Genomic DNA, 23925 nt, shown 5'->3' on the forward strand with positions numbered 1-23925 from the left:
TTTCTGGTTTAAGCAACTGGATGGATAAGAGAAAAGGGCTAGAAATATATTCTGGGGAATCATTTGCATACAGATGGGTAAAATGACCAAGGGAATGTGGAGAGAAAGGGTCCCAGGACTGAGCCTTAAAATACTTCAACATTTAGAAGCCCAAGCAAGGAAGGAAGGTGGGGCTAGGAAAGAAGACTGAGAAGTAGTCCTTGATGTAGGAGGAAATCCAAGAGAGCACGTCACAAAGCCAAGAGAGTGTCTTGAGTTTCTGTACCAATTGCTGCTAAGGGATCAAGGAAGTTGAGGCCAGAAAATCAACTTCTGAATTTGACAAGATGGAAGGCTCAGGTAACCTACCTAAGACCCATTTCTGTAGACTGGTGAGGATGAAAGCCCAAAAGAATGATTGAGAGAATGAGGGGATAAACAACATTTCTAAGAAGTTTTCTGGTGACAGGAAGCAGAGAGGGAGCAACAGGTGGACATGGATGTAGGGACAGACAAGGGATTTTTCTTTTAAGATAGATAAATTAAAACTGGTCTGTATGCTGACAGGAAATGCTTAATAAAGAGGGAAAAACTGATAATGACGGCTTGGGCTACAGTAATATTATGCATGTTTTTCAAATTGCAGATTAAACCCCATTAGTGGATTGCAAAATCAATTTAGTGGGTCTACACCCTATTTTAATAAAAGAGACTATCAGAGTGTACTGCACACTGCATTGTCTCATGAAGCTTTCGTTTCAGTTACATATACATACAGTGTTTTTTTAAAAGTCTGAAAAACAGTAGTACATGTAGACATTAAACAGGCTAAAGAACATAAAAGAAAGTATCAATATTAAATAATCGGTAGCAAAGAGAACACAATATAGTATGCCTACAAGTTAACGTGAACCGTGCAAAAATCCACATACAGAGTAGCTACAAAAACTTCCATTTGCAACCCGGTACAATGAGCAGACACGGAAAAGACCATGTGGAGCTAAAACTGTTAGAATGGCTTTTACTCCCTCCCTACACACACACACAAATAGCTAAATGCTTCTCATCAAACTTGGACAGCACCTGTTCTGAGTTAGGGTTCCAAAGGAGCCCACTGCCCCTAAGCAAAGCTCTACCCCAGCATTTACCCATCTCTCCTCCAAGTACTTCCAGGCCGGACCCAGGGCTTTGTACCTTCGAAGTTCCCGCTCCAACACTGGGCCAGACTCCCCACCGTGACGCCTGCAACGCTAGTGAATGGATGAGGGAGGGAGCAGGCACCCTGAAAGGCAGCCGAGACAAGTGGCACTCGGCCCCGTGTGCTGGGCACGCGGTGGGCGTGGGGGCGAAGGTTCGGAGGGACAGAGCGAGAGCCCCTTCCTCCCTCGCCTCCCGATCCGTCGCCCTCCCCACCGCGACGAGGGGTCGCCCCAGGCCCATGTCTCCCGGCTCCCAGGGTCTAGCGGTCGCCAGCTGTGAGCGTCGGCCCAAACCCAGCGACGCGCCCCAAGCTGCTTACACTTCCATGTCGACCCCGCCTCTTCGCCTCCGGCCGACAGCACCAGCGAAGCTCCACACAGACCCGCCGCCGCACCGGGCGTCCACGCCGAGCTCCCTGGGGCCGGCTCCGCGCGCCGCGGTGCACGCCGGGATCGCCGCGCTGCACACCGGGAGCCTGGAGGACCCGGCGGGGCCGCGAGCCCTGCATGCCGCTCTAGCCGTCCGAGCCCTGTCCTCTACGCCCAGCTCGACTTCAGACTGTTAAGCGTTTGCAGACAGGATTTAGCTCACGTTTTCGTGGTCTAAGTTATATCTAAGTAGTATGAATAAAGTAAATTTCCAAATCCGTAATCGGATTAGTAGGCCTTTGCGGCATTAAAATCCCACCCCGGGGGCTTCCCTGGTGGCGCAGTGGTTGAGCGTCCGCCTGCCGATGCAGGGAACACGGGTTCGTGCCCCTGTCCGCGAGGATCCCACATGCCGCGGAGCGGCTGGGCCCGTGAGCCATGGCCGCTGAGCCTGCGCGTCCGGAGCCTGTGCTCCGCAACGGGAGAGGCCACAACAGTGAGAGGCCCGCGTACCGCAAAAAAAAAACGAAAAAAAACCCGGGAATAGTAACAATGGCAAGGGGTGAGACGGCCCGGGGCCGCTGGAAATGCTCTATTTCAGGACCTGGGTGCTGGGTACGCGATGTGTTCTGTTTCTGAAAAGTCAGTGAGCTGCACGCTTATGTGCATTTTTCTCTATGTGTGTTATAATTGAATAAAACGTTCTAAAAAGTGGGGGGAAAAAATCTCCGCCTCCCTTCTCCCATTTCCCATTCTTCAGAGCTATTTGGCAGGAAAGTACAAAGAGCTTGAATGACAAGCAGTCTGTGACCTTCCAGCCTTTCTAGGAATTTGTCGAAAGGGAATTATCAGATGCTTGAAGAAAGATCGATGTGTAATGATAATTTTGCTGGGAGACAGCCTAAATACCCAACAATGAGAAATTGATAAATCATGTTTGAACCATACAGTATAATATCAATATATGTGACCATGAGAAACCATGTAGCATAATTTGATATGCTAGGGAAATGCTCAAGATAGGATTTAAAAGATGGAAAATGATGTGGTGTGACTCTAATAACCTAAGGAAAAATAAGCATAGGGAAAAAAATACCTAAGGGTATGGGAGATAGAGCCACCTAATCTACTAAATTTTGTGTTCTTAAAAAAAAAAAAAAAAGAGGTGAAATGTTGATGTCTATTATTTTCTGGAATTTTGATATGGTTTGAAATATTTCCTAAAGACTGGAAGGAAATATGCCAAAAATTAACAATGGCAGGTGTCTTTTTTCCCCACTTTTTAATAGTTATATCAGATCATTTACTAAACACATTCTCTTTGCAAGGCCCTTGATAAGTGCTTTGCTATTCCGTGATATTAACAGTAATAGTGCAGGCTTTGCAGGCAGCCTGTGATTCTATTTACCTCCATCAATTTCTTAGGGGATGTTTAACCCTGGGAGATTACCTAACTTCTCCTAACCTCAGTTCCCTAATTTGTAAATCATAGATCTATCTGTTAGATACCTAAAATGCCTGGCACATACTTAGTGCTCAACAAATAATAATTACCGTGACAGTACAACCATGATACTCTATGAGGTAGATTCCTTTGTTATTCAAATTTTACTACTGAGGAAACTGAGCCAAGCTTGGAGAGATTATAATTTACCAAAAGTCATTCCTCTAGGAACTTGTCCAGTAGAGATTCAAACCCAGACAATCTGAACAAATACAGGAGGTGTATTAAATTGTTAATAGTGACTAATGACTGGGACTTCCCTGGTGGCACAGTGGTTGGAAATCCGCCTGCCAGTGCAGGGAACACGGGTTCGAGCCCTGGTCTGGGAAGATCCCACATGCTGCAAAGCAGCTAGGCTCGTGTGCCACAACTACTGAGCCTGCGCTCTAGAGCCCGCAAGCTACAACCACTGAAGCCTGAGCACCTAGAGCCCATGCTCCACAACAAGAGAAGCCACCGCAATGAGAAGCCCATACACTGCAACGAAGTGTAGCCCCTGCTCGCCACTACAGAAAGCCTGAGCACAGCAACAAAGACCCAACGCAGCCAAAAATAAATAAATACATTTACTTTTTTAAAAAATTGTGACATGACTGGATAAATGAAATATGCAATATTAATACAATGGAATACTATTTGGCAATAAAAAGGAATAGAGTACTAATACATGCTACAACATGGATGACCCTCAAAAACATGCTAAGTGAAAGAAGCCAGACACACATATTGTATGATTACATATATATGAAATGTCCAAGAATAGGCAAAAAAATCTAGAGACAGGAAGTGGATTAGTGGTTGCTTAGGGCTGGGAGAGGGGCTAGGGTGGTGATGGAAAGCTGATGGATACTTTCTTTGGAGGGAAACAGAAATATCCTAAAATTAGATTGTGGTAGTGGTTGCACATCCCTGTGAATACACTAAATAACACTGAGTTGTACACTTTAAATGGGTGAATTGTATGTATCCAAATTATATATCAATAAAGCCATTAAAATGTTTTTTACTGGTATTTGCCTGTGGGGATTGCTTGGAAGAGAAGTGAGGGGAATTTTTAACATTTAATTTTACACATTCGGAATTTAAAAAAATTTTTTTTTTTTTTTTCGGTACGCGGGCCTCTCACTGTTGTGGCCCCTCCCGCTGCGGAGCACAGGCTCTGGACGCGCAGGCTCAGCGGCCATGGCTCACGGGCCCAGCCGCTCCGCGGCATGTGGGATCTTCCCGGACCGGGGCACACAAACCCCGTGTCCCCTGCATCGGCAAGCGGACTCTCAACCACTGCGCCACCAGGGAAGCCCTAAAAATAGTTTTCGATATACATGTTATTTTTAAACTATCAATACAAAAGAAAAAAAAAATTTTGGCCACGCCTCACAGATTGTGGGATCTTAGTTCCCTGACCAGGAATTGAACCCAGGGCCACGGCAGTGAACATGCCAAGTCCTCATCACTGGACTGCCAGGGAACTCCCTACAAAAATATTTTTAAAGCAACTAGTTTACTTTAAAAATCAACAAGTAAATAAAATGCCAACCCAGACCCAGCTGGCCTAATTCATGTGGAGAGTCTCCATTGTGTTATTCACTCAGCAAACATGTACTGATGGCCCATTCGGTGGTGATGATACCAATATGAATAATACACACCTCCTACCCTGCCTACCTGACAGCCTAGTTGGGAACGAGCTCTGGACATCAATAACTACGATATGCTGTGTTTAGACGCTATGGAACAGAGGAGGAAATGACTAATGAGGTGGAGAGACGTCCCAAAGCCAGGGGTGTTTGAGTGGGGTGCAGGAAGGAACACACAAGGCCAAGGCTTCAGGGATGGGCTTCCACAGAAGAGAAGCTAGTGCCTTTGAGGACCCCATGATAAAATGGCTAAGCTCCAGGTTCTCCAAGGGATGCTACCCTAAGACTTTGGGGGCCATATGCAGCCACCCGACCTATGGCATGGAGGCAGCCAAGTAGTCAGGAGAGAGGCCCTCCCCCAAGGGAAGGCTGCCCAGAAGGAGCCTGCGCAACAGGTAACCCAGGCAACAAAGCTGGGCCGGTCCATAGCTGAAATTCCTGCCTGGCATGTCCCCACTCAGGGCCTCCCTGAAACTTTCCTAACTTGAGGCTGCCTAACGAGTCTCTGTTCTTTGCCACCCAAATCACACCACCCTAGAAAATGACTTTTGTTTTCCTTAACAGCTGGCTTTTTAGGCAGAGGTATTAAATACATACAAAGGGCTAGAGAATGAGCAAAGCCCGTGTGCCCCCCAAGTGGAAATGTCCTGTTGAACACTGAAGCTTTTAGGTTTAGAGCTCACAAGAAAATAAGCAGATAGAGCTTTTGAAAGTATAAGTAGAAATTGAAGCCTTTAAAGTGAAGTTACCCAGGGAGAGTCTAGAATAGTAAGACTTGCGTGCTTACCAGCTGCCAGAGAGTTGATCTAAGCTCTTCACATGTGTATACTCATCTAATCCTCACGAAATCCCTATGGGGATGCATGCCAGGCATGGCGTTAGCGGGGTCTCATTCACTTCTCTCAGGAGTCCTCAGAGTTAAGCACTATAATCAGCCCATTTCACAGAGAGGAAAGTGAAGCTCAGAGAGGAGTCAGGAAGTGTCAGAGCCAGGGTTCTCACTGTTCTCTGGCCAACTCCAACCTCACCTCTCTCCTGTCAACATTAGGGATTCCTCCCTGTTCTGCACTAGACCCTTCCGAGACTCTTTTGCTGTACCAAGGTGGAAATTTTAGGGGAGAGAGGCTGGGCAAGGTTTTCATTCTTCCGAGGCAGGTAAATTCCGTACAGCACTCAGCCCTCAGCTGAAAATGGGTGTGGTCCATTGTCTGAACAGTCATGGACCCCCAAGCTGGCAACGAGAATGGACACAGAAGGTTTCCCTATGGTCAAGGCTCCTCAGACGGATGTTATTGCTGCTTGCACAGAACACAGGCTTCGTGGCCAGACTACTGGTAGTCATTCTCAGCTCTGCCACTTCCTAGCTGGGTGTTTTGGGGCAAGTCACTTAATCTCTCCCAGACTCAGTATTCCCATCAGCAGAATGGGAGTAATTATAGCATTGACCACTAAGGGTGGTTGTGAGGATCTAAGTACGTAATCACTATATAATATGTTTTTTTTTTTTTGGCAGTACCGCGGGCCTCTCACTGTTGTGACCTCTCCCGTTGAGGAGCACAGGCTCCGGACGCGCAGCCTCAACGGCCATGGCTCACGGGTCCAGCCTCTCTGCGGCATGTGGGATCTTCCCGGACCGGAGCACGAACCAATGTCCCCTGCATCGGCAGGCGGACTGTCAACCACTGCGCCACCAGGGAAGCCCTGTAATATGTTTAGCATAGTGCCTGGCACACAGAGCTCAACAAATATCAGCTATCGTTGTTGGTTTGTTTCTTGTTTTATTTATATATAGGAAATGCCTCAGGCTGCCTTCAAATTTCTTCCTTAACTTTTTTTTCCCTCTGGCAGGAGTCAGAGCTTTGGATTTCTGAGGATGATGCTCAGGAGATGTAATAAGGAAGAACCTCTCCCTTTCCTCCCTGACTCCCTCTTCTCCTGGGAGCACAGTTATTATTATCAATAATAGCAATGAGGGACTTCCCAGGTAGCGCAGTGGTTAAGAATCCGCCTGCCAATGCAGGGGACACGGGTTCGAGCACTGGTCCGGGAAGATCCCACATGCCGCAAAGCAACTAAGCCTGTGCACCAAAACTACTGAGCCTGCACTCTAGAGCCCGCGAGCCACAACTGCTGAGCCCACGTGCCGCAACTACTGAAGCCCGTGCGCCTAGAGCAACTAGAGAAAGCCTGCGTGCAGCCAAAAATTAAAAATAATAATAATAGCAATGAAAGCACATTTATTGAGCCCCGACTGTATACCTGCCAGACCTCGTGTTGAGATTTTACATATATTATTAACTCAGATTCTCACCACAAATCATACAAGCTAGGTATTTTTACTCATTTATTCATTCTATTTTTTTTTTCATTTAACAAATACTTATTGTGTTCCTTCAATGTTCTAGGTACCTGGAGTACATTAAAAAATAAAACAGACAGAAATCACTCATATTCTAGTGTGCAGGGACAAGTGCAAATAAACAAATAGATGACAAATACAGTATGTCAGACAGTGATGGTGCTGTGGAGAAAAATAAAGGCGAGGAGGCGAGAGAGAAGCAGCAGCAAACTGCTCCTTTAAACAAGGTAGTCAAGGAAAGTCCTCACTTTCTGAGAAGGTGACATGTGAGCAGAGACGTGAAGAAGGTGAGGGAGTGACACACACCAAACAGCAAGAAGTACAAAGACCCCATGGCAGGGACCTCCCTGGTGGTCCAGACTCTGCGCTCCCAATGCAGGGGGCCCGGGTTTGATCCCTGGTCGGGGAACTAGATCCCACATGCATGGTGCAACAAAAAAGTTCAACTGAAAAGATCCGCATGCCTCAATGAAGATTCCGAGTGCCACATCTAAGATCCGGCGCAGCCAAATAAATAAAAATTTTTACAAAACAACAAGCAAGCAAAAAAAAAACATGGCAGAAACACCTGTTTGTTTTGTTTTGGTTTGTTTTGGTTTTTTTTTTTTTTGCTTCACCGCGTGGCCTGCAGGATCTTAGTTCCTGACCAGGGATCGAACCTGTGCCCCCTGCAGTGGAAGCATGGAGTCTTAACCACTGGACCGCCAGGGAAGTCCCCAGGCCTGGATGTTTGAGGACCACACCGAGCCAGTGTGGCTGGAGTAGAGAGTGAAAAGTCACAGGAGGAGAGGACAGAGACGTAAGGAAGGAGAAAGCGGGGCAGGTCACTGAGTTCTAGGCCACTGGAAGGATGTTGGCTTTCACTCTGAACAGAATGGGGAGCCAAAGGAGTGTTTTGAACAGAGAAGTACCGTGACCTAACTTAGATTTTAAAAGGATCCTCTGCTCCTGCGTTAAGAAGGGACCTTCCAAGGGCAAGGGTAGAAGCAGGGACACCAGAGGAAAGACTGTTGTAACTAAGAGTCAAGGGAAAAGATGATGGTGGCTCAGTCCAGGAAGAAGCAGTGGAAGTGAGAGAAACAGATTCTGGATATAGTTTGAAATAGATCCAACAGGATTACATGACTGATCAGATTCGGGTGTGAGGAAAAACGGGAGTCCAAGGGTTTTGGTCTGAGCAACTAGATGGTTGGTGTTGGCATTTATTGCCATGGGAAACACAAAATGACAATCACATTCAGGAGTGCGGAGATCAGGGGTTCAGTTTTGAACATGTTGACTTTTAGATGTCTTTTAAACGTCTGAGGAAAAAGATCAAATAGCCATTTGGATATAAAAGACTGCCCCGCCCCCATTTTACAGTAGGTGACAGAGTTGGAATTTAAGCCAAGGTAAGTTTGACTCTGCCACCCTTACCTTTTGTGTTAAGTATCTGCCACCAGACTTTTGCTCCTAGCCAAGAAAGAGTCAGTTGGGATCTGATTTACCATCACACGTGAAACAACCAAAAAGCAAAATTAAAAAGGCAAAATAGGGACTTCCCTGGTGGTCCAGTGGGTAAGACTCTACACTCCCAATGCAGGGGGGCCAGGTTCAATCCCTGGTCAGGGACCTAGATCCCGCATGCATGCCACAACTAAAGAGTCCACATGCCACAACTAGGAGCCCGCATGTCACAACTAAGAAGCCCACATGCTGTAACTAAGACCCAGCGCAGCTTAAATAAATAAAAATTTTTTAAAAGGCAAAATACATGAAACAAAGTTTTTCAATGATTCCTGGGAGACAGGAAACAAAAGAGGTGAGCCCTATAGTAATCCAGCTTACTATTTTGATAAAGTTCCAAGGACATGATGCAGGGAGGAAGAACCGAGGCAGAGTCTGGCAGACCCCCTGAGTTGAGGAAAAAAAGTGGAGCCTAGAGAGACAGAGGACTTTAGAGTTCATCAAAAAGAGTAACAGGGAGAAGAGAACTGTGAAGGTCTACCGAGGGTTCCCTGCGAGTATTCAGTGCATTACTGATCAGTGCATGCATGTGAGGAAACTATCTGAGTTTGGGGAAAGAACCATCCAAAAGGATTAAAAAGAATAGTGCCTATTCCTACCAGCCAGACTGGGAAAACTCATAATTCACTGGGTAGAGTATTCAAGAAGGTCTTCCCTTATTAGTGGGGAATAATTAGCTCTAGACTGTGCATTGCTTCTGACCTAAGAGATAATGAAAAGCAAAACCCAAAAGGCTCAAACTGTTTCCAAGTAACTTAACTGCATCTCAGAGAAAATCTCAAAAAGATTTATAGGAATACAAAAATATCCAACGCCTAACAAGATAAAGATCTCGTGTCTAGCATCCAAAAATTTCTAGGTATGTAAAAAGACAAGAAAATATGAACCGTAATGAGGAGAAGGATTAATAAATCAGAGAAGGACGTTAAAAGTTATTATAACTATAATCTATAGACATTGGCTCATGCTGATACGGAGGCCAAAAAGTCCCCAAATCTGCCATCTGCAAGCTGGAGGACCAGGAAAGCCAGTGGTGTAATTCAGTCCAAGTTCAAAGGCCTGAGAACCAGGTATTTACGCAAGGGAAGTGAAAGCATATGTCCATAGAAAGACTTGCACATACAAGTTTTATTTGTAGCAACCACAAATTGGAAGCAAATCAAATGTCCATCAACAGGCAGCTGGATAAATTGTGGTATATCCATAGAATGGAATATTATTTATCAATAAAAAGGAATGAACTATTGACACATGTACTAACATTGATAAATTTCCAAATAATTATGCTGAGTGAGAAAAGACAAATGAAAAAAATATAATAATTTCATATATATAATAATTCCATGTATACATAGAGAGAAGATGTAAGCTAATCTATTGTTACAAGCACAGCAGTGTTTTCTTGGGGATGGATGGGGAGAGGCAAGAGGAGATTATGAAGAGGGCAAAAAGGACAATTTTGGGTATGATGGGTACATTCACTATTTTGATTATGGTGTATTTTCATGGGTGTACATTATGTCAAAACATATCAAATTGTACACTTAAATATTTGTATATTATTGTGTATCAATTAAATCTCAATAAAGCTGATACATACATCGTATATATGTACATATATGTACACACACACACACACATCCATACATATCCAGATTCATGAGGCTTTTAACAGTGAGACTGAGCATTTTTTAACACTTCCCCAACACCCTTTCCAGCCTCAATTCATTTGCCAAAGGGTTTGATCCCTGTATGTTGCTGGGTATTCAGGAATGTGACCTCATATTTGCAAAGTACCTCTGGCTTTGACACTTGACCTCCCAGGAGGGGATGTCAGGCCTCAGACACTAGCAGGTAGATCCCAGGGGTTTGCCACAGCACTCTCTCAGTTGTCAGGACCACATGGCTCACAGCTGGTCTCAAGGGCTTCCCTGCCCACCTCGGGGCCTGCTGCAGCCCTGTTCTGGGGCTTTTGTGGGAGAAGACAGGAGATGTTAGGGGGTCACAGAGATAAAGAGGATGAGGCCTTGCTTCCAAGGAGCCTACAGTTGGGTGGGGGAGAAGACCCAGAAGCGACAACTACAGTGCTCCCAATTCAGGGAAAGACTGCTAGATGCTTCTCCAGGATCGCATGGGAGCCCAGAGCTGGATACCTGGATCAGCAGGGAGTCTTCCCAACGCTGATGATGCTTCGCTCAAATGCTGACAGATGAATGGGAGTAGCAAGACAGACAGTGAGGGAAGGCACTCCAGGCACAGGGAGGAGCATTTAGAAAACCTTGCAACAGCCTGATGCATTCTAGGAACTCCAAGTAATTCCACTCTTGAGTGAGGGCTAAAAACCATCAACCCATGAGGTATCCCAGCTACTGGTCCCTTCTCCCCTCCATTCCATCCTCAGTACTGTTGCCAGAAGTATCTTTCTAAAAAAATTTTGGCTCCCTCAATTTTTAACATCTGTTTGCTCTCTATGACCTATGGGAGGACCATAGGTCCTATCAAGACCAAACCCTCTCGTTTGACATTCAAGGCCCTTTACAATCTTACCCCAACCTACTTCCCACCTCTCCTCCCCACCTCCATTCTAAAGCCCCTGACCCTTTGTTATAGCCACTCTTGGTTTCCTGTTCTGCAAGCAGGCCATTCACTTTCTGGCCTCTGGCCTCCCGGACTTTGCCCAGGCTGACCCCCGCACCCCCCACCCCGGCGCAGGGAATGTTCTAATCCCCTTTTTTGCTGAGCTAACTCCCTTTTATTTCCAAGACTCAACTCAGGGGACATCTCCCCCAGAATGTGGAACTTCCAGGGCAGAAGTTCTAGGGCCCCTAAGGCCAGAACCCAGGCTGTCTATTTTGTTGAATAATTAATGAATCGTGTCAGGGAACCCTTCCCTGAGTACCCCAAGATGGACGCCCCACTGCGCTGCCCTCTGTGCCCCCTGCACACCTTATCCACGCTTTGTTAGAGCTTCTTGAGGCAAGCATCATTTCTTATGCTCATTTCCTTTTCTTCAGTGTCTAACTCTGTACCTACCACATAGGAGGTGCGGGTACGTGTTTGTTGAATGAACGAATGATCGGGCGTGACTTTTCACCTTGTGTCTCCTGTGAGCCCGCCAGGCCTGGCCCAGTGTCTTTACCTCTATCCCTAGCCTGGGTCTCCCTCCAGTGCCCGGAGCAGTCTGCAGCCTTGAGCACTGCCGCCCTGGGGGTAGGGGACCCTCACAGTCGCCTACCGCCTCCCTAGTGCTGCTCAGCCCAAAGCCGCTCCGGAGACGGCTCCGCCCACAGCCGGGGTTGGAGGGCGGAGGCAACGCCCACGGGGCCGGGCTGCCTGGGATTGATTGGTGCGGCCACCGATAGGAGGCGGGGACAGCGCTGGGCTGCTGTTGACGCTCTCGCGGCCGGAAAAGTCCAGCCCCGCGGCTGTGGAGAGACTCACCGCGCGGCCAGGCGGTGGTAAGTGCTCGGCGGACGAACGGGCTGGACGGGCGGGACTGGCGGGACTGACGGGAGGGGAGGACGCAGAGGACCCGCGCGAGCGCTGGCTGGGCACTGCCCACGTCCGCCTCCGCCACAGGCTGCGCTCCAAAGGCAGTGCCCCAACCCAGAGCCGGCCCCACCCGGGGGACACCGCCCGGTGGCCGCCGAGGTCGTCAGTCCTGCCCTGTCTTCCAGACCCGGAGGACCTAGGCTCCCGGACGGCAAGAAACCTCCCAACATGGCATCGGAGGTGAGTGGGATCTCGAGGACGCCGGTCCTCCAGGCCTCCAAACGAGGGGGTGGGGCGCCCTGGGCGCCAGCCGGGACAGTGACCTGCGCACGCGATCTCCCCGAGCCAGACCTGTCGCCCTCCACCCTCCTGGTAATTGTTCTCGCTGGCTCCAGGCAGTGGGTACGCCCCGGCGCACCTGCCAGAGCCCTAAGGAGAGCTTTGCCCCGACTTCCCGGTATCCCCACCACCATCCGCTCTCCCCGGTCCCTCACCCCTCCCTAGGCAGCCTTTGTGGCAAATGCACCAACCCACACTGCTGGGGAAGGTGGCCCTGACCTGACCGTGATCTAGGCCGGGCGGGAAAGGTGCGGCCCACTCATTCAGCACCCTCACCTCTTCATTCCTTCCTTCCCGCCCCCCACCCCCCGTCCTCCTGTCAGTCCCCATCCTGTGCCCCTCTCCTACCATAGCAGTTGTCCCTGTGTAGCAGAGTCCACAGGACTCTTGCGTGTGCTAAGAGCCAGGATGTAGGGGACCGTGCCGTGTGGCCCCAGGACCTGGTGGCTTCCTGTCTCATTGGCCTCTCTCCCTCAGAGCCAGAGGACTCGTGGGTTCTCTTTCTGACTTAGTGGCAGGAGTCTGAGGCACAGGTTCCTTTCCCTGGGTCTCAGTTGATTTACCCGGCAGATGGGGATAATATTAGCTGTCTGCCTTCTCTGTAAGGTACTGGATCATGAGGTCATTGCTTTGAACCCTTCAAGTAAAAGGGGCTGTTTGCTTGATGCCAGAGAAGAGAACCCTGGGCCTGGGAAGCAGGAGGTGTGGGTTCCAGTCCCTCCTGGCCCCCATTAGCTGGCAAGTCACTTCCTCTCTGGGCCTCAGTTTTTTATTGAATAAATGGGTTAAGACTGTCTGCCCTACTAGCTTCTGGGTCATGGTGGAGGGCCCGTGGCAGGGCCTGGACTTTGGGGCCAAACAGACTTGGCTTCTGAAGCAGTCACTCGACCTCTCTGAATGTCCTTCCTCATTTGTAAAATAGGGGTAACCTCACAGGAGGGTGTAAGAGCATCTGGAGAATGCCTGGCACAGGGCGAAGCAACAGCAGGTGCTCAATAAATCATGGCTAATGACACAACGCCGGTATTTCCCATGTGTTCTAAATTGGCTGTTGCTCTTTCATCCCAGCCTGAACCAGTGTCCCTGTCCCCTTGCCCCAAAGGGATCCTTCTGGCCCAGATGTACCCTGGCTCACAGCAGTGCCCTCTCCCACCATCTCACCCCGCTCTCAGTGCCCAGGTGGCGGCACGTCACTCTAACATCCTCCTGGGGTCCTTTTAAGACTGCCGGCAGGGTAGGAGCTTGGCCCCAATGCGGAGTGGGCTGCCTTCAGGGAACCAGGGCGCCAGGCGACCTCTGCTTTCCCCAGGCCGTCCTGTGGGTTGGCACTAATTGGTTTGGCTGCGGCCCCACTTGTTAAATAGTTGTTATTACTAGCAACCCACGAAGCGAGTCCAGGGGCCTGCTGGGGGAGGTGATGCCAGGCCCCTGGCTGAAGGGCAGCCTGCCTCCCCATCCTGACTGGCTGGCCCTGGCCCTCTGGCCCCAGTGGTCAGGACCAGGGCCCCACGTGGTGCTTTGCTGGAGATCTAGGCCTGGCGGGGCAGCAGGGGGTAAGGGGCAGGTCCAGCTCAAAAGGCTGAGTGGGGGCAGAGGCTACATCTGCAGGGCAGAGTCCTCTGGCAGCCAAGGCTGCTGGGCACTGAGGGGTCAGTTCACAGCCTGGGGCCAGAGCACCCCCTGGGGCCAGAGCACCCTGGGGCCAGGTCCCGGGGGTGCACACAGGAGTGACGAGTGGAGCTAAGGCACACCCTGACCCTGGCAGCCCTCGGCCCCTCCCTTAGCAATACCTAGAACTTACTGAGTACCAGGCACTGTGCTATGTATGCAGTTCAATGGCTTAATCTAACAATTCCATCAGATAGATGCTATTATTATTCCTATTTTATAAAGGGACAACCCTGAAGGTTAGAGAGGTAATATAACACTCCTATGGTCAGGTGGCTAACTGAGGTCTACGACATTGCAGGGAGACAGAGGAGAACATATGTCCCCAGTGGCCACTGTAGACCCCTTCCACAGAAAAGATGCCAGCGAAGTAACATTCCCATCTCCACCCCGGACCGCTCCCCTCCTGTCCTTGGCTCACTGGGCACTAGGACTGCCCCTCAGGGGTTCTGCGCTCCCTCCCCCATCTGTCCCATGCCCTGACCTATGCCCTCTTTCAAAACAGAGGTGTCTCTGTCCCATCCCTCTGCCCTTGGCTTCTGGGGGGCAGAGGGTCAGCTAGTGACCTCCTAGAAGGCCAATGATAATGGGTGTGTCTGGGGTGCTCTCCAGAGGAGTGGGGGGTTGGGACCTTAGGCCCCACCCCAAGCTGGGGGAGGGAGATGCAGGTAATTTGAGACTGATGGGGCTCCTCAAGTGCCTCCTCACCTGTCCCTGCAGCAAATGTTCAGAACAGCAGAGCCAGCAGAGAGGTCCTGGTGGCATGTGGGGTTTAGAGCAGGGCTTCGACTTCCGGCTGCCGAGGTGCAGTCCGGGCTCTGCCGCTCTCAGCAAGGGCAAGGTAAAGATCTGCTCTGTGCCTCAGTTTTTCCTCTCTGTAGCAGGATAGTATTGGTACCCAGTTCACAGCGTTGCTGTCTGCGTGACAATCAAATAATGGTGCCTGGCAGACAGTGAGAATGCGACGTATGTTAGCCAGCATTATTGTCATTATCCCTGGTACATCAGAGCTGGATTCCAGAGTGACTTCTCACTTTGGTCAGTGGCAGGAAGGGTCCCAGAAGTTCTGCTGTGGTCTCAGGGGTGCCTGCCACCATCTCCCTGGAGCAGCGCCCCATGGTGGGAAAGAACCTAACTTCAGTGTCCAGCCAATTTCCCACATTCACTCCCTGAGTGACTCTGGGCAAGTTCCTAACCCTCTCTGAGCCTCAGTTTCCTTATCTGTCCAGTGAGAATAACCCTGCCCGCTGGTTCCCACTGCCGTCAGATTTGATAACTCTCCTGAGGGCCCTTTGTGGGAGGTACTGTTCTCAAGGGGGGAGGAGACTAATTGCTCATGCCCTCCTGGCCAGAGCGGGAAGCTGTGGGGTGGCCGGTTTGTGGGCGCAGTGGACCCCATCATGGAGAAGTTCAACTCGTCCATCACCTATGACCAGCACCTCTGGGAGGTGGACGTGCAGGGCAGCAAGGCCTACAGCCGGGGCCTGCAGAAGGCGGGGATCCTCACCAAGACCGAGATGGACCAGATACTCCAGGGCCTGGACAAGGTACTCTCCACACTCCCAGGCCCAACCCAGCGTCCCTCCCTGTGGTCCCAGGCTTTCACCAAATCCCCGAGCGAGCGCAGGCTGCGGTATCATCCCAAGTCTGTCATCTCCCCTCGTAGTGATCATATGCCTAGAGAGGTGCCCTTTAACCACATGCTGCGCTCTCTTCATCCCTTAATGCTCCTGTGGTCCTATGGCTCCTGAGCAAACGTGCTCTTGGCCTGTGATTCTCCTCGGGGGTGGAGCGCTGCCAGGACTCAACTGCTGATGCCCACCCTCCTGATGCCCGTGTTGCTGCTATCTGCTACAGGTAGCTGAGGAGTGGGCCCAGGGCACCTTCAAACTAAACCCCAATGATGAGGACATCCACACCGCCAATGAGCGGCGTCTGAAGGTGAGGCCACCCCCACCTCACCCCCCACCCCTGCCCCTCCCCTCTCTGGGCCACTTTGAGCATAAGCACCATCATTCTGTTCCCTTCATCACTGGGACCTCAGAGCAGGAGGCCTTAGCAGAGACCGGGCAGAACCAGGGCACCCTGGGGCAGGGAGGGAGGGCCACAAGCAGGCAGACCCCGACTGCGTGCCTCCCTCCACCCCCAGGAGCTCATCGGTGAAACCGCAGGGAAGCTGCACACAGGACGAAGTCGGAACGACCAGGTGCCGCCAGCCTGCCCAGCTCCCCGCCCTGGGCCTTACCAACCTTGGGGGGTCCAGACAGCAGAGCTGGGGCTCAGCAGCGGTCCTGGCTCCCCAGGGAGGCAACACATCTGTGGTCCCTGAGTGCCACATCCTCCTCCCAACAGGTGGTCACAGACCTCAGGCTGTGGATGCGGCAGAACTGCTCCACGCTCTCTGCCCTCCTCCGGGAGCTCATCAGAACCATGGTGGATCGGGCAGAGGCGTGAGTGCATGCAACACCAGGTGGCAGAGAGGGCATGAGGGCATCCAGGGTCTCCGCTCCCCTGAGACAGGCAGCCTGAATGCCAGACCTAGGTGGCAGGGGTGATGAGGGTAGGGGGGCCAGGCTCTGGAGTACACGGGTACAGTCCAGAACTCCTGGACTGAGTGAGGCAGAGCAGCCAGGAGTGGGGATTTCTTGCGGCATCCCCGACCCCCAGCCAGCCCAGCTTAGCAGGCAGGGGGAGCTCACCCTTTGAGGGTTCACAGGCCAGAGGCTAAGGCACTAGGCAAATGGCCCGAAGCCCGCGGAAAGGGGCCGGCTTGCCCGGGGCAACCAGAGAGTCACTCCTTGGCCTGCCTGTGCCCCATGTCCCCCATCCCCACACAGCATGGCGGGCAAAGGACAGAGCTGAGGGCTGCCTCCCACTGGCTTCATCCCAAGCTTTGGCTTCTGTGACATGACTTCTGAGAAGTCTCTATTTGGTGTCAGAGACAGGGTTGACCCCTCCTCTTCCCCAGCTCCCTGTGACCCCTGTTTCACTGGGGGAAAACAAGGGCCCCCAAACTGTCATCCTCAGGGCAGGGTGGGTGTTGGGAGGATTAGGGACTGACTGCTAATGAGTACAGGGTTTCTTTCCTTTTTTTCTGTCTGTGTTGGGTCTTCATTGGTGCACGCAGTGAGCGGGCTTCTCACTGCTGTGGCTTCGCTTGTTGCGGAAAACGGACTCTAGGCACGCTGGCTTCAGTAGTTGCAGCACGTGGGCTCAGTAGTTGTGGCGCACGGGCTTAGTTGCTCTGTGACATGTGGGATCTTCCCAGACCAGGGATCGAACCCATGTCCCCTGCATTGGCAGGCAGACTCTTAACCCCTGCACCATCAGGGAGGTCCCAGGGTTTCTTTCTTGGGGTGATGGTTGTACACTAAATGTACACTTTAAATGGGTGATTTGTATGTGAATTATATCTCAGTAAAGCTGTTTATTTAAAAAAATTAGAACCGTCACTCACAGCACCTGTGCCACTGCCCTGCCTACTTTAAAGTGCCCCCAGCTATTCTGGGCTCCTCTGGAGTTCCTCTCATGCTCAAAAACTCGGCCTCTCACTGCCAGGTGGTACCTGCCGTGCACCTCCCCTCCTGCCCTGGCCCCTACCCAGATCTGCTACCAAGGTGCAGAGGCCCCAGCTGAAGGTGTAATCTCTACTTGGTCCTACGCTCACCCTCTGGACGCCCCCCAGCCATGGCCCAGTCACAATGCCCCACCTCCCGACCCTTCCCTTACACCATGTTTGTCCCCAGGAGATCACTTGGTCCCTTGTGCAGGCAGATCCTTGGTGAGCCTGCCCTGCTCTTCCCTACAGGGGCCCAGGACTGCAGGGTCCCAGGGTCCCAGGCAGGCCTCGCCTGAACCTCCTGAGCCCCTCAGGCTCCCTGCCCCTACTCTTCCCCTACAGGGAACGTGACATCCTCTTCCCAGGGTACACACACCTGCAGAGGGCTCAGCCCATCCGCTGGAGCCACTGGATCCTGAGGTGAGCGGGCAGTGAGGGAGGGGCGTGGTGGAGGGGAGGGGCCCAGCCCAGGCTGCCCTGACCCTCCTGCCTCCTGGCTTCCCACAGCCATGCTGTGGCACTGACCAGAGACTCTGAGAGGCTGCTGGAGGTGCAGAAGCGGATCAACGTCCTGCCCCTGGGGAGGTGAGTGAGGCCCAGTGCTCCAAGGATGGGGCTGCTGCCACATACTTAGCATGTTCCTTGGGCTTCAAGAGAAGAGGAGGGGCCGGGAAGGGCAGAGGGGGACAGAAGCCAGGCAGTCAGCCTCCCCAGCCACGGTGGGAGGGAGACCACAAATGGATCCTCAGCTCTCTCTAAGATGGGGGCGATGAGTGTGTCACAGCCAGGCCAGAGCTCTCCAGAGAGCCAGCCAGCTGCTCACATCGTGCCGTTTCCCCCGCGTGGGGACAAACTGTCTGGCACCCAAGCCAACCAGGCCGCAGCCCTGGCAACCAGAGCTCAGCACAGGTGTGCGTGCAAGTACATGCCAGGGCCTGCCTGCCGGGAGCCCCGGTCACTCAGAACCCCTCCCATCTCTGCAGCGGGGCCATCGCAGGCAACCCTCTGGGTGTGGACCGGGAGCTGCTCCGAGCAGGTGAGGCACCCTGCCCCTCCTTTCCCAGGAGACCACCCTCAGCACCTGCCAGGTCTCGCAGACACACACTTAGAGAGGGCAGGGGTCCGGGTAAAACCCTGGTCTATTATCTATGGCCAGTGAGGCTAGAGAGGCAAGGGGAGGCCATGGGAGAGGTGCATGGTGCCGGGGAGACTCAGGGCTCCCGCCTTCCTCCTGGGACCTGTACCAAAGACCTTCCCAACCTCCTGCCCCTCCCTACTCCTCCTCCCTGAGAGGGGGTCATGGGGGGGGTGCTGGGCAGCCTGGTTGGGGGGTGGGGGTGGGGAGAAGGCCCCTCCTCGCTCTCCAGCCCAACCCTATTGCCTTCGCCTTCCCAAATCGGCCAGAACTGAACTTTGGGGCCATCACTCTCAACAGCATGGATGCCACCAGTGAGCGAGACTTTGTGGGTGAGTCCTGGGCGCTAGCCCGCCCGCCCTCCAGGGCCAGTCCCCTGCAGTGCGTGCTGCCTTTGTCCCCCCGCCCTGCCTCCTCTCCAGCTTCCTACCACCCCCATATGGCCCACCGGACCTTCTCCAGGCTGGGTGAGGGGCAAGGCCTGGTGACCAGACAGCCTGCTCTCCCTCTCCTCCCGCAAGCTGAGTTCCTGTTCTGGGCTTCGCTGTGTATGACCCACCTCAGCAGGATGGCCGAGGATCTCATCCTCTATGGCACCAAGGAATTCAACTTGGTGCAGCTCTCAGATGCCTACAGGTAAGGCTGCGCCTGCCCTCCCCCAGCTCTGCGCCCACCAGCATGGCTTCTTTCCTCCTCACCCCAACCCCCGGGCAGAGCTGCCCAGCAGACCAGCCAAGGGGCACCGGAGGCCCTTCAGCCCCGGCATCTCTGTCTCCAGCACTGGAAGCAGCCTGATGCCCCAGAAGAAAAACCCAGACAGCCTGGAGCTGATCCGGAGCAAGGCGGGGCGAGTGTTTGGGCGGGTAAGCAGGGCAGGGAGTTGGGGCGAGGCCTCTGCGCTGACCCGGAGGGTCCTGAGGGAACGTCCAGGACAGGATCCGAGGTCCAGCCCCCTGATCCTCCCTGTCCCCTCAGTGTGCTGGGCTCCTGATGACCCTCAAGGGACTTCCGAGCACCTACAACAAGGACTTACAGGTGCGAGGCTGGGGACCCAGTTGCACACACACCGCATACCAATTCTCGGGGTCCTGGCTCATCTGGGCAGGGGCCCCACAGAATTGCCACCTCCTGTCCTGCGCACGCAGCCCTGGGAGTGCTCTCCTCTCCCTTGCTGCGGGGTGTACGAGATGCTGAGTGTTCCCAGTGGAAGGCAGTGGGAAGGCCTCACTGGGCACCGGGCTACTGGGCCCTTACCTCCTGCCACGTGCCTCCCAGGAGGACAAGGAAGCCGTGTTTGAAGTGTCCAACACCATGAGCGCCGTCATCCAGGTGGCCACTGGCGTCATCTCTACACTGCAGGCAAGACACGCCTCTTCTCCCCGAGGCCCCTAAGCTCAGGGCTGGGATGCCAGGAGGGTGATCTTGAGAGGAGGCAAGCGTGGGTGGGTCCAGAGGCCGTGGGGCAGAGGGAGGGGCCATGTGCTTGTTCCTGCCCTGGGAAGAGCGAAGAGACACACTGCAGTAGAATGGAAGTGGGTTAGACTCAAGGAGCCCCATCAGCTGGCCTGGCCAGATTTCTTCTTCAACCATTTACTATGGGAAATTTCAGTATACAACAGTTGAGAGGCTGTGTATCATAAACCCTTATGTACCAACACTCGGCTTAAACAACAATCAACCCATGGCCATTCTTGCTTCAGCTGTCTTTACCCACTACCCCCTCCACCGTTGTTTTTAAGCAAACCCCCCTCATCATTTCATTCCTAAATAGTTCAGGACGTGTCTCTAAAGCAGTGGTTCTCAAAGTGTTGTCCCGAGATCAGCAGCATCAGTATCACCCGAGAACTTGACAGACCTGCAATCCTAGGCCCCCCTCCAGACCTGCTGAATCAGAGACTCTGGGTTAGGCCACGGAGATCTGTATTCATTATAAATCCTCCAGGTGATTCTGATGCTAAAGATAAGGAGGCAACCCCAGTAGCACAGCTAATAATGATCAATAATTATGAAATGATGGTTCAAGCAGAGAAAGCAGAAGAGGGTGGGTAAGAGGGGATCTGCCCAAGGCAGGGGACTTCCTGGCTGAGGGGGGTTAGGCCTTAGGCTGGCAGCTCCAGGACCAAGGGCCCCCCAGATTCACACTCGCCTGGCTTGCTGTCCCCAGATTCACCGTGAGAACATGGCACGGGCTCTTAGTCCTGACATGCTGGCAACTGACCTCGCCTACTACCTGGTCCGCAAAGGGGTAAGTGTGGGGCAGCCAGGGTGGAGGGGCGAGGGGACAGGGATGTTCCTCAGGCTGGGGGTGGCGGTGGTCATGGTGCGGGGGGAGGGCCGGCACCCCCAGCAGAACAGGGAGCTCAGGAAGCCTGCGTCAGCACCGCTCTCCCGCCCCCCGCACCCCCAGATGCCATTTCGCCAGGCCCACGAGGCCTCTGGGAAAGCCGTGTTCATGGCCGAGACCAAAGGGGTCGCCCTCAACCAGCTGTCGCTGCAGGAGCTACAGACCATCAGGTGCGCTCCCCTCCCCTCCCCTCCCCTCCCCTCCCCTGCCTTCCTCGAGGCCAGCCCAGGCCCACCTCCTCCTTTTCCCCCAGCCCCCTGTTCTCGGGAGACGTGAGCCACGTGTGGGACTACGGACACAGCGTGGAGCAGTACGCAGCCCTGGGGGGCACTGCGCGCTCCAGTGTCGACTGGCAGATTGGGCAGGTGCGAGCTCTCCTAGGGGCGCAGCAGGCCTAGAGCCCTCCCCATGCCTCTCCCAAATAAAGTGGGCCCAAGAGGAGGCTGTGTGTGTTTCCTGGCCAGCCTGTCTGCCTCGGTTGGTGGGGATGCAGTTAGGGGCCAGAGAGGAAGTGGAGGAACTGGACAAGCATGGCTAGAGTCAGGGATGGGGAAGGGTGGAGGGGATGCGCATCAGAGCCTCCACCCTGCACAGGCCCCACCCCCTTCACCGTGGGCCTCACAGTGACTTCCTGCCTTGGGTGTCTTGGCGGGACTGGCTTCCTTGGAGCCCTGCTGGGAGCTGACGGGCTGGGTTAACCCAGACAGCCCCGTCCGTCCCCCTTCCTTCCAGTGTCCTTCCTAGGCTGCCCTGCTCACGTTGTCCCCTTGCTTAACCCACCCTTCCCCAGACCATCAGGGTCCTGTACCCTCTGAGGGGAATGGTGTATCTGGTGGTAAAGTCGGTCATCCGGCTAGCATGTGATGCCAGGCACTAGGTGAGCTGCATACACAGGTAAAGAAGACGCTTCCTCCACCCTGAAGAGTAACGTACAAATTCCCAGACACTAACCGTGAGGTGAGGACCACGGACAGGTGGTGCCAGAGGGGCCTGCCCGTGCTGCAGTCAAGGGAGGGATGGTCTCACTGAGTCTGCAAAGAGCCCGAGGCCAGGCCTAGGACATGGTAAGGATTCCATAACGGTGGTCCGCAGAGCCAGCAGAGATGCAGAGGCCTCGTCTATACAAATCTCACCAAAGTCCTGCTAATAAAACACAAATTTCAGACATTTCTTAACAACAAAGGTAAGTAAGCTAAACACAAAGAAGAATGAATAACTCCTCCTGAGCGACTCTGGGAGCAATGAGAAGACTTTGTAAACTAAAGAACCAAAACTCCAGCAGTGGGGACACTACACCAAATTCCCAAAAGGGTGAAAGCTGTGGGTCACACATAGAATCTTCTAGAGTGGTGGTTCTCAAAGTGTGGTTCCTGATTATTATCATCATTATCTTCTTCAAACTTGTTAAAAGGAAAATGTTCAGTCCCCACCGAGACCTACTGAATCACGTTCTGGGTGGGCCCAGCAGTCTGTGTTAACAAGTCCTTCAGGTGATGCTGACGTATGCTCAGGTTTGAGAGTCACTGATCTTTAGAACCTTGTTACACAAAGTTGCTGCAGACGAGCAGCATCAGCCTCCATGGGCCCCTACCCTGACCTACTGATTCAGAATCTGCAGCTTAACAAACTCACCGGGTTATTCTTGTGCACATTAGAGTCAGAAGTGCTGATCTGTAGATAAGCAACAAGGACTTATTGTATAGCACAGGGAACTATATGCAGTAACTTGTAATATCCTATAATGGAAAAGACTCTGGGAAAAAAAAAATGTATATATATATATATATATATATATGTATATATATATATATATAACTGAATCACTTTGCTGTACACCTGAAACTAACACAATATTGCAGATCAACTATACTTCAATTTTTAAAAATAAAAAATTAAAGAAACCCAGAGGGGTCAAACAGAAACAAAATTGTAGGAGTAAAAAAAAAAAAAAAGTGCTAATCCAGAGAATGCCTAAAATCTAGTCTCTGAAATGAAGGAGGGCCTCACCCATCCAACAGCAGACAGGATTAAAATAACTAATACATTTAGCACACGGAGAATTCGAATAGAGGGAGGCCGGAAGTTGCTGCGATGCCTCCCTCCATCTCTACCGCCTCCATTGAGGGGGCAGACCCCAGTCTAAATGGGGACTCTTTCCAGACAATCCTGTTAAAAGTTCCTCCTTAGCTGAATTGCAGTCAGCCTCGCTGGGCTTCCCACTCAGGAGCCTGGCCTGACCAGAGGGAATGGCCTGTCCTAGCTCAGGAAGGGCAAGAGTTTGTGCAGCTTTTCTCCCAGACTCTGTCCATACATGACTGAGCTACTCCACATATCTGCCTCTTTCTGTTCTGCTACAGACTGGCTACATACTTTCCTCTTGTCTACTGTGTTTTTAATCTCAGAAGCTGTTTACACCAAAGCTCAGTGTGACCTTGTATTGATTTCCTATTGCTGTAACAAAGTACCACAAACTTCATGGCTTAAAATAACATAAACACTATTTTATAATTCTTGAAGTCAGAAGTCTGAAGTGGGTTTTTAAATTTTTTTAATTTATTTTTGGCTGCGTTGGGTCTTCGTTGTTGCGTGCAGGCCTTCTCTAGTTGCGGCGTGTGGGCTTCTCATTGCGGGGACTTCTCTTGTTGCGGAGCATGGGCTCTAGGCGCGCAGGCTTCAGTAGCTGCAGCACATGGGCTCAGTAGTTGTGGCTCGAGGGCTCTAGAGCGCAGACTCAGTAGTTGTGGCGCACGGGCTTAGTTGCTCCGCGGCATGTGGAATCTTCCTGGACCAGGGCTCAAACCCATGTCCCCTGCACTGGCAGGCGGATTCTTAACC

At 52.2% G+C, this 23925-nt stretch overlaps 2 protein-coding genes across 12 annotated transcripts in view; one reads left to right on the plus strand and one right to left on the minus strand.

Annotated features, from left to right (window-relative positions):
- The window catches only part of CRCP (CGRP receptor component), a 118790-nt gene that overhangs the window by 79522 nt on the left and 15343 nt on the right, over positions 1 to 23925 (minus strand). For 3 of the 9 annotated variants that reach the window (XR_016387777.1, XR_016387778.1, XM_089895836.1), the window contains exon 1: positions 1499 to 2289. Coding sequence is in view for 4 of the 9 variants with exons in the window: in XM_089895836.1 (XP_089751962.1) it covers positions 1499 to 1687 (189 nt within the window). In the remaining 5 variants the exon portion in view is untranslated. Of the gene's footprint in view, positions 1 to 1498; positions 12688 to 20000; positions 20241 to 22041; positions 22234 to 23925 lie in introns of those variants that run through there. The other 6 variants (XM_022588168.3, XM_089895838.1, XM_022588169.3 and 3 more) reach the window with 6 other exon arrangements.
- Positions 11911 to 21531, plus strand: ASL (argininosuccinate lyase). Of its 3 annotated transcripts, none has more exons than XM_089895833.1 (17): positions 11911 to 12011; positions 12231 to 12285; positions 15489 to 15599; positions 15910 to 15993; positions 16202 to 16258; positions 16405 to 16502; positions 17954 to 18031; positions 18119 to 18196; positions 18595 to 18647; positions 19016 to 19078; positions 19268 to 19382; positions 19525 to 19609; positions 19722 to 19781; positions 20022 to 20105; positions 20911 to 20991; positions 21154 to 21260; positions 21344 to 21531. In XM_089895833.1, exons 2-17 carry the CDS (start codon positions 12274 to 12276, stop codon positions 21486 to 21488), a joined length of 1311 nt encoding a protein of 436 aa, XP_089751959.1. In that variant the 5' UTR covers positions 11911 to 12011; positions 12231 to 12273; the 3' UTR covers positions 21489 to 21531. The 3 variants fall into 3 exon arrangements, with proteins under 3 accessions (XP_089751959.1, XP_089751957.1, XP_089751958.1); XM_089895831.1 differs by having other exon boundaries at positions 11920 to 12011; positions 12133 to 12285; positions 15405 to 15599; XM_089895832.1 differs by having other exon boundaries at positions 11920 to 12011; positions 12133 to 12285.

Source organism: Delphinapterus leucas, chromosome 15, assembly GCF_059928025.1.
Source record: "Delphinapterus leucas isolate spDelLeu-1000000601 "Yukka" chromosome 15, BTC_Dleu_Yukka2, whole genome shotgun sequence".
NCBI classification, from domain to species: Eukaryota; Metazoa; Chordata; class Mammalia; order Artiodactyla; family Monodontidae; genus Delphinapterus; species Delphinapterus leucas.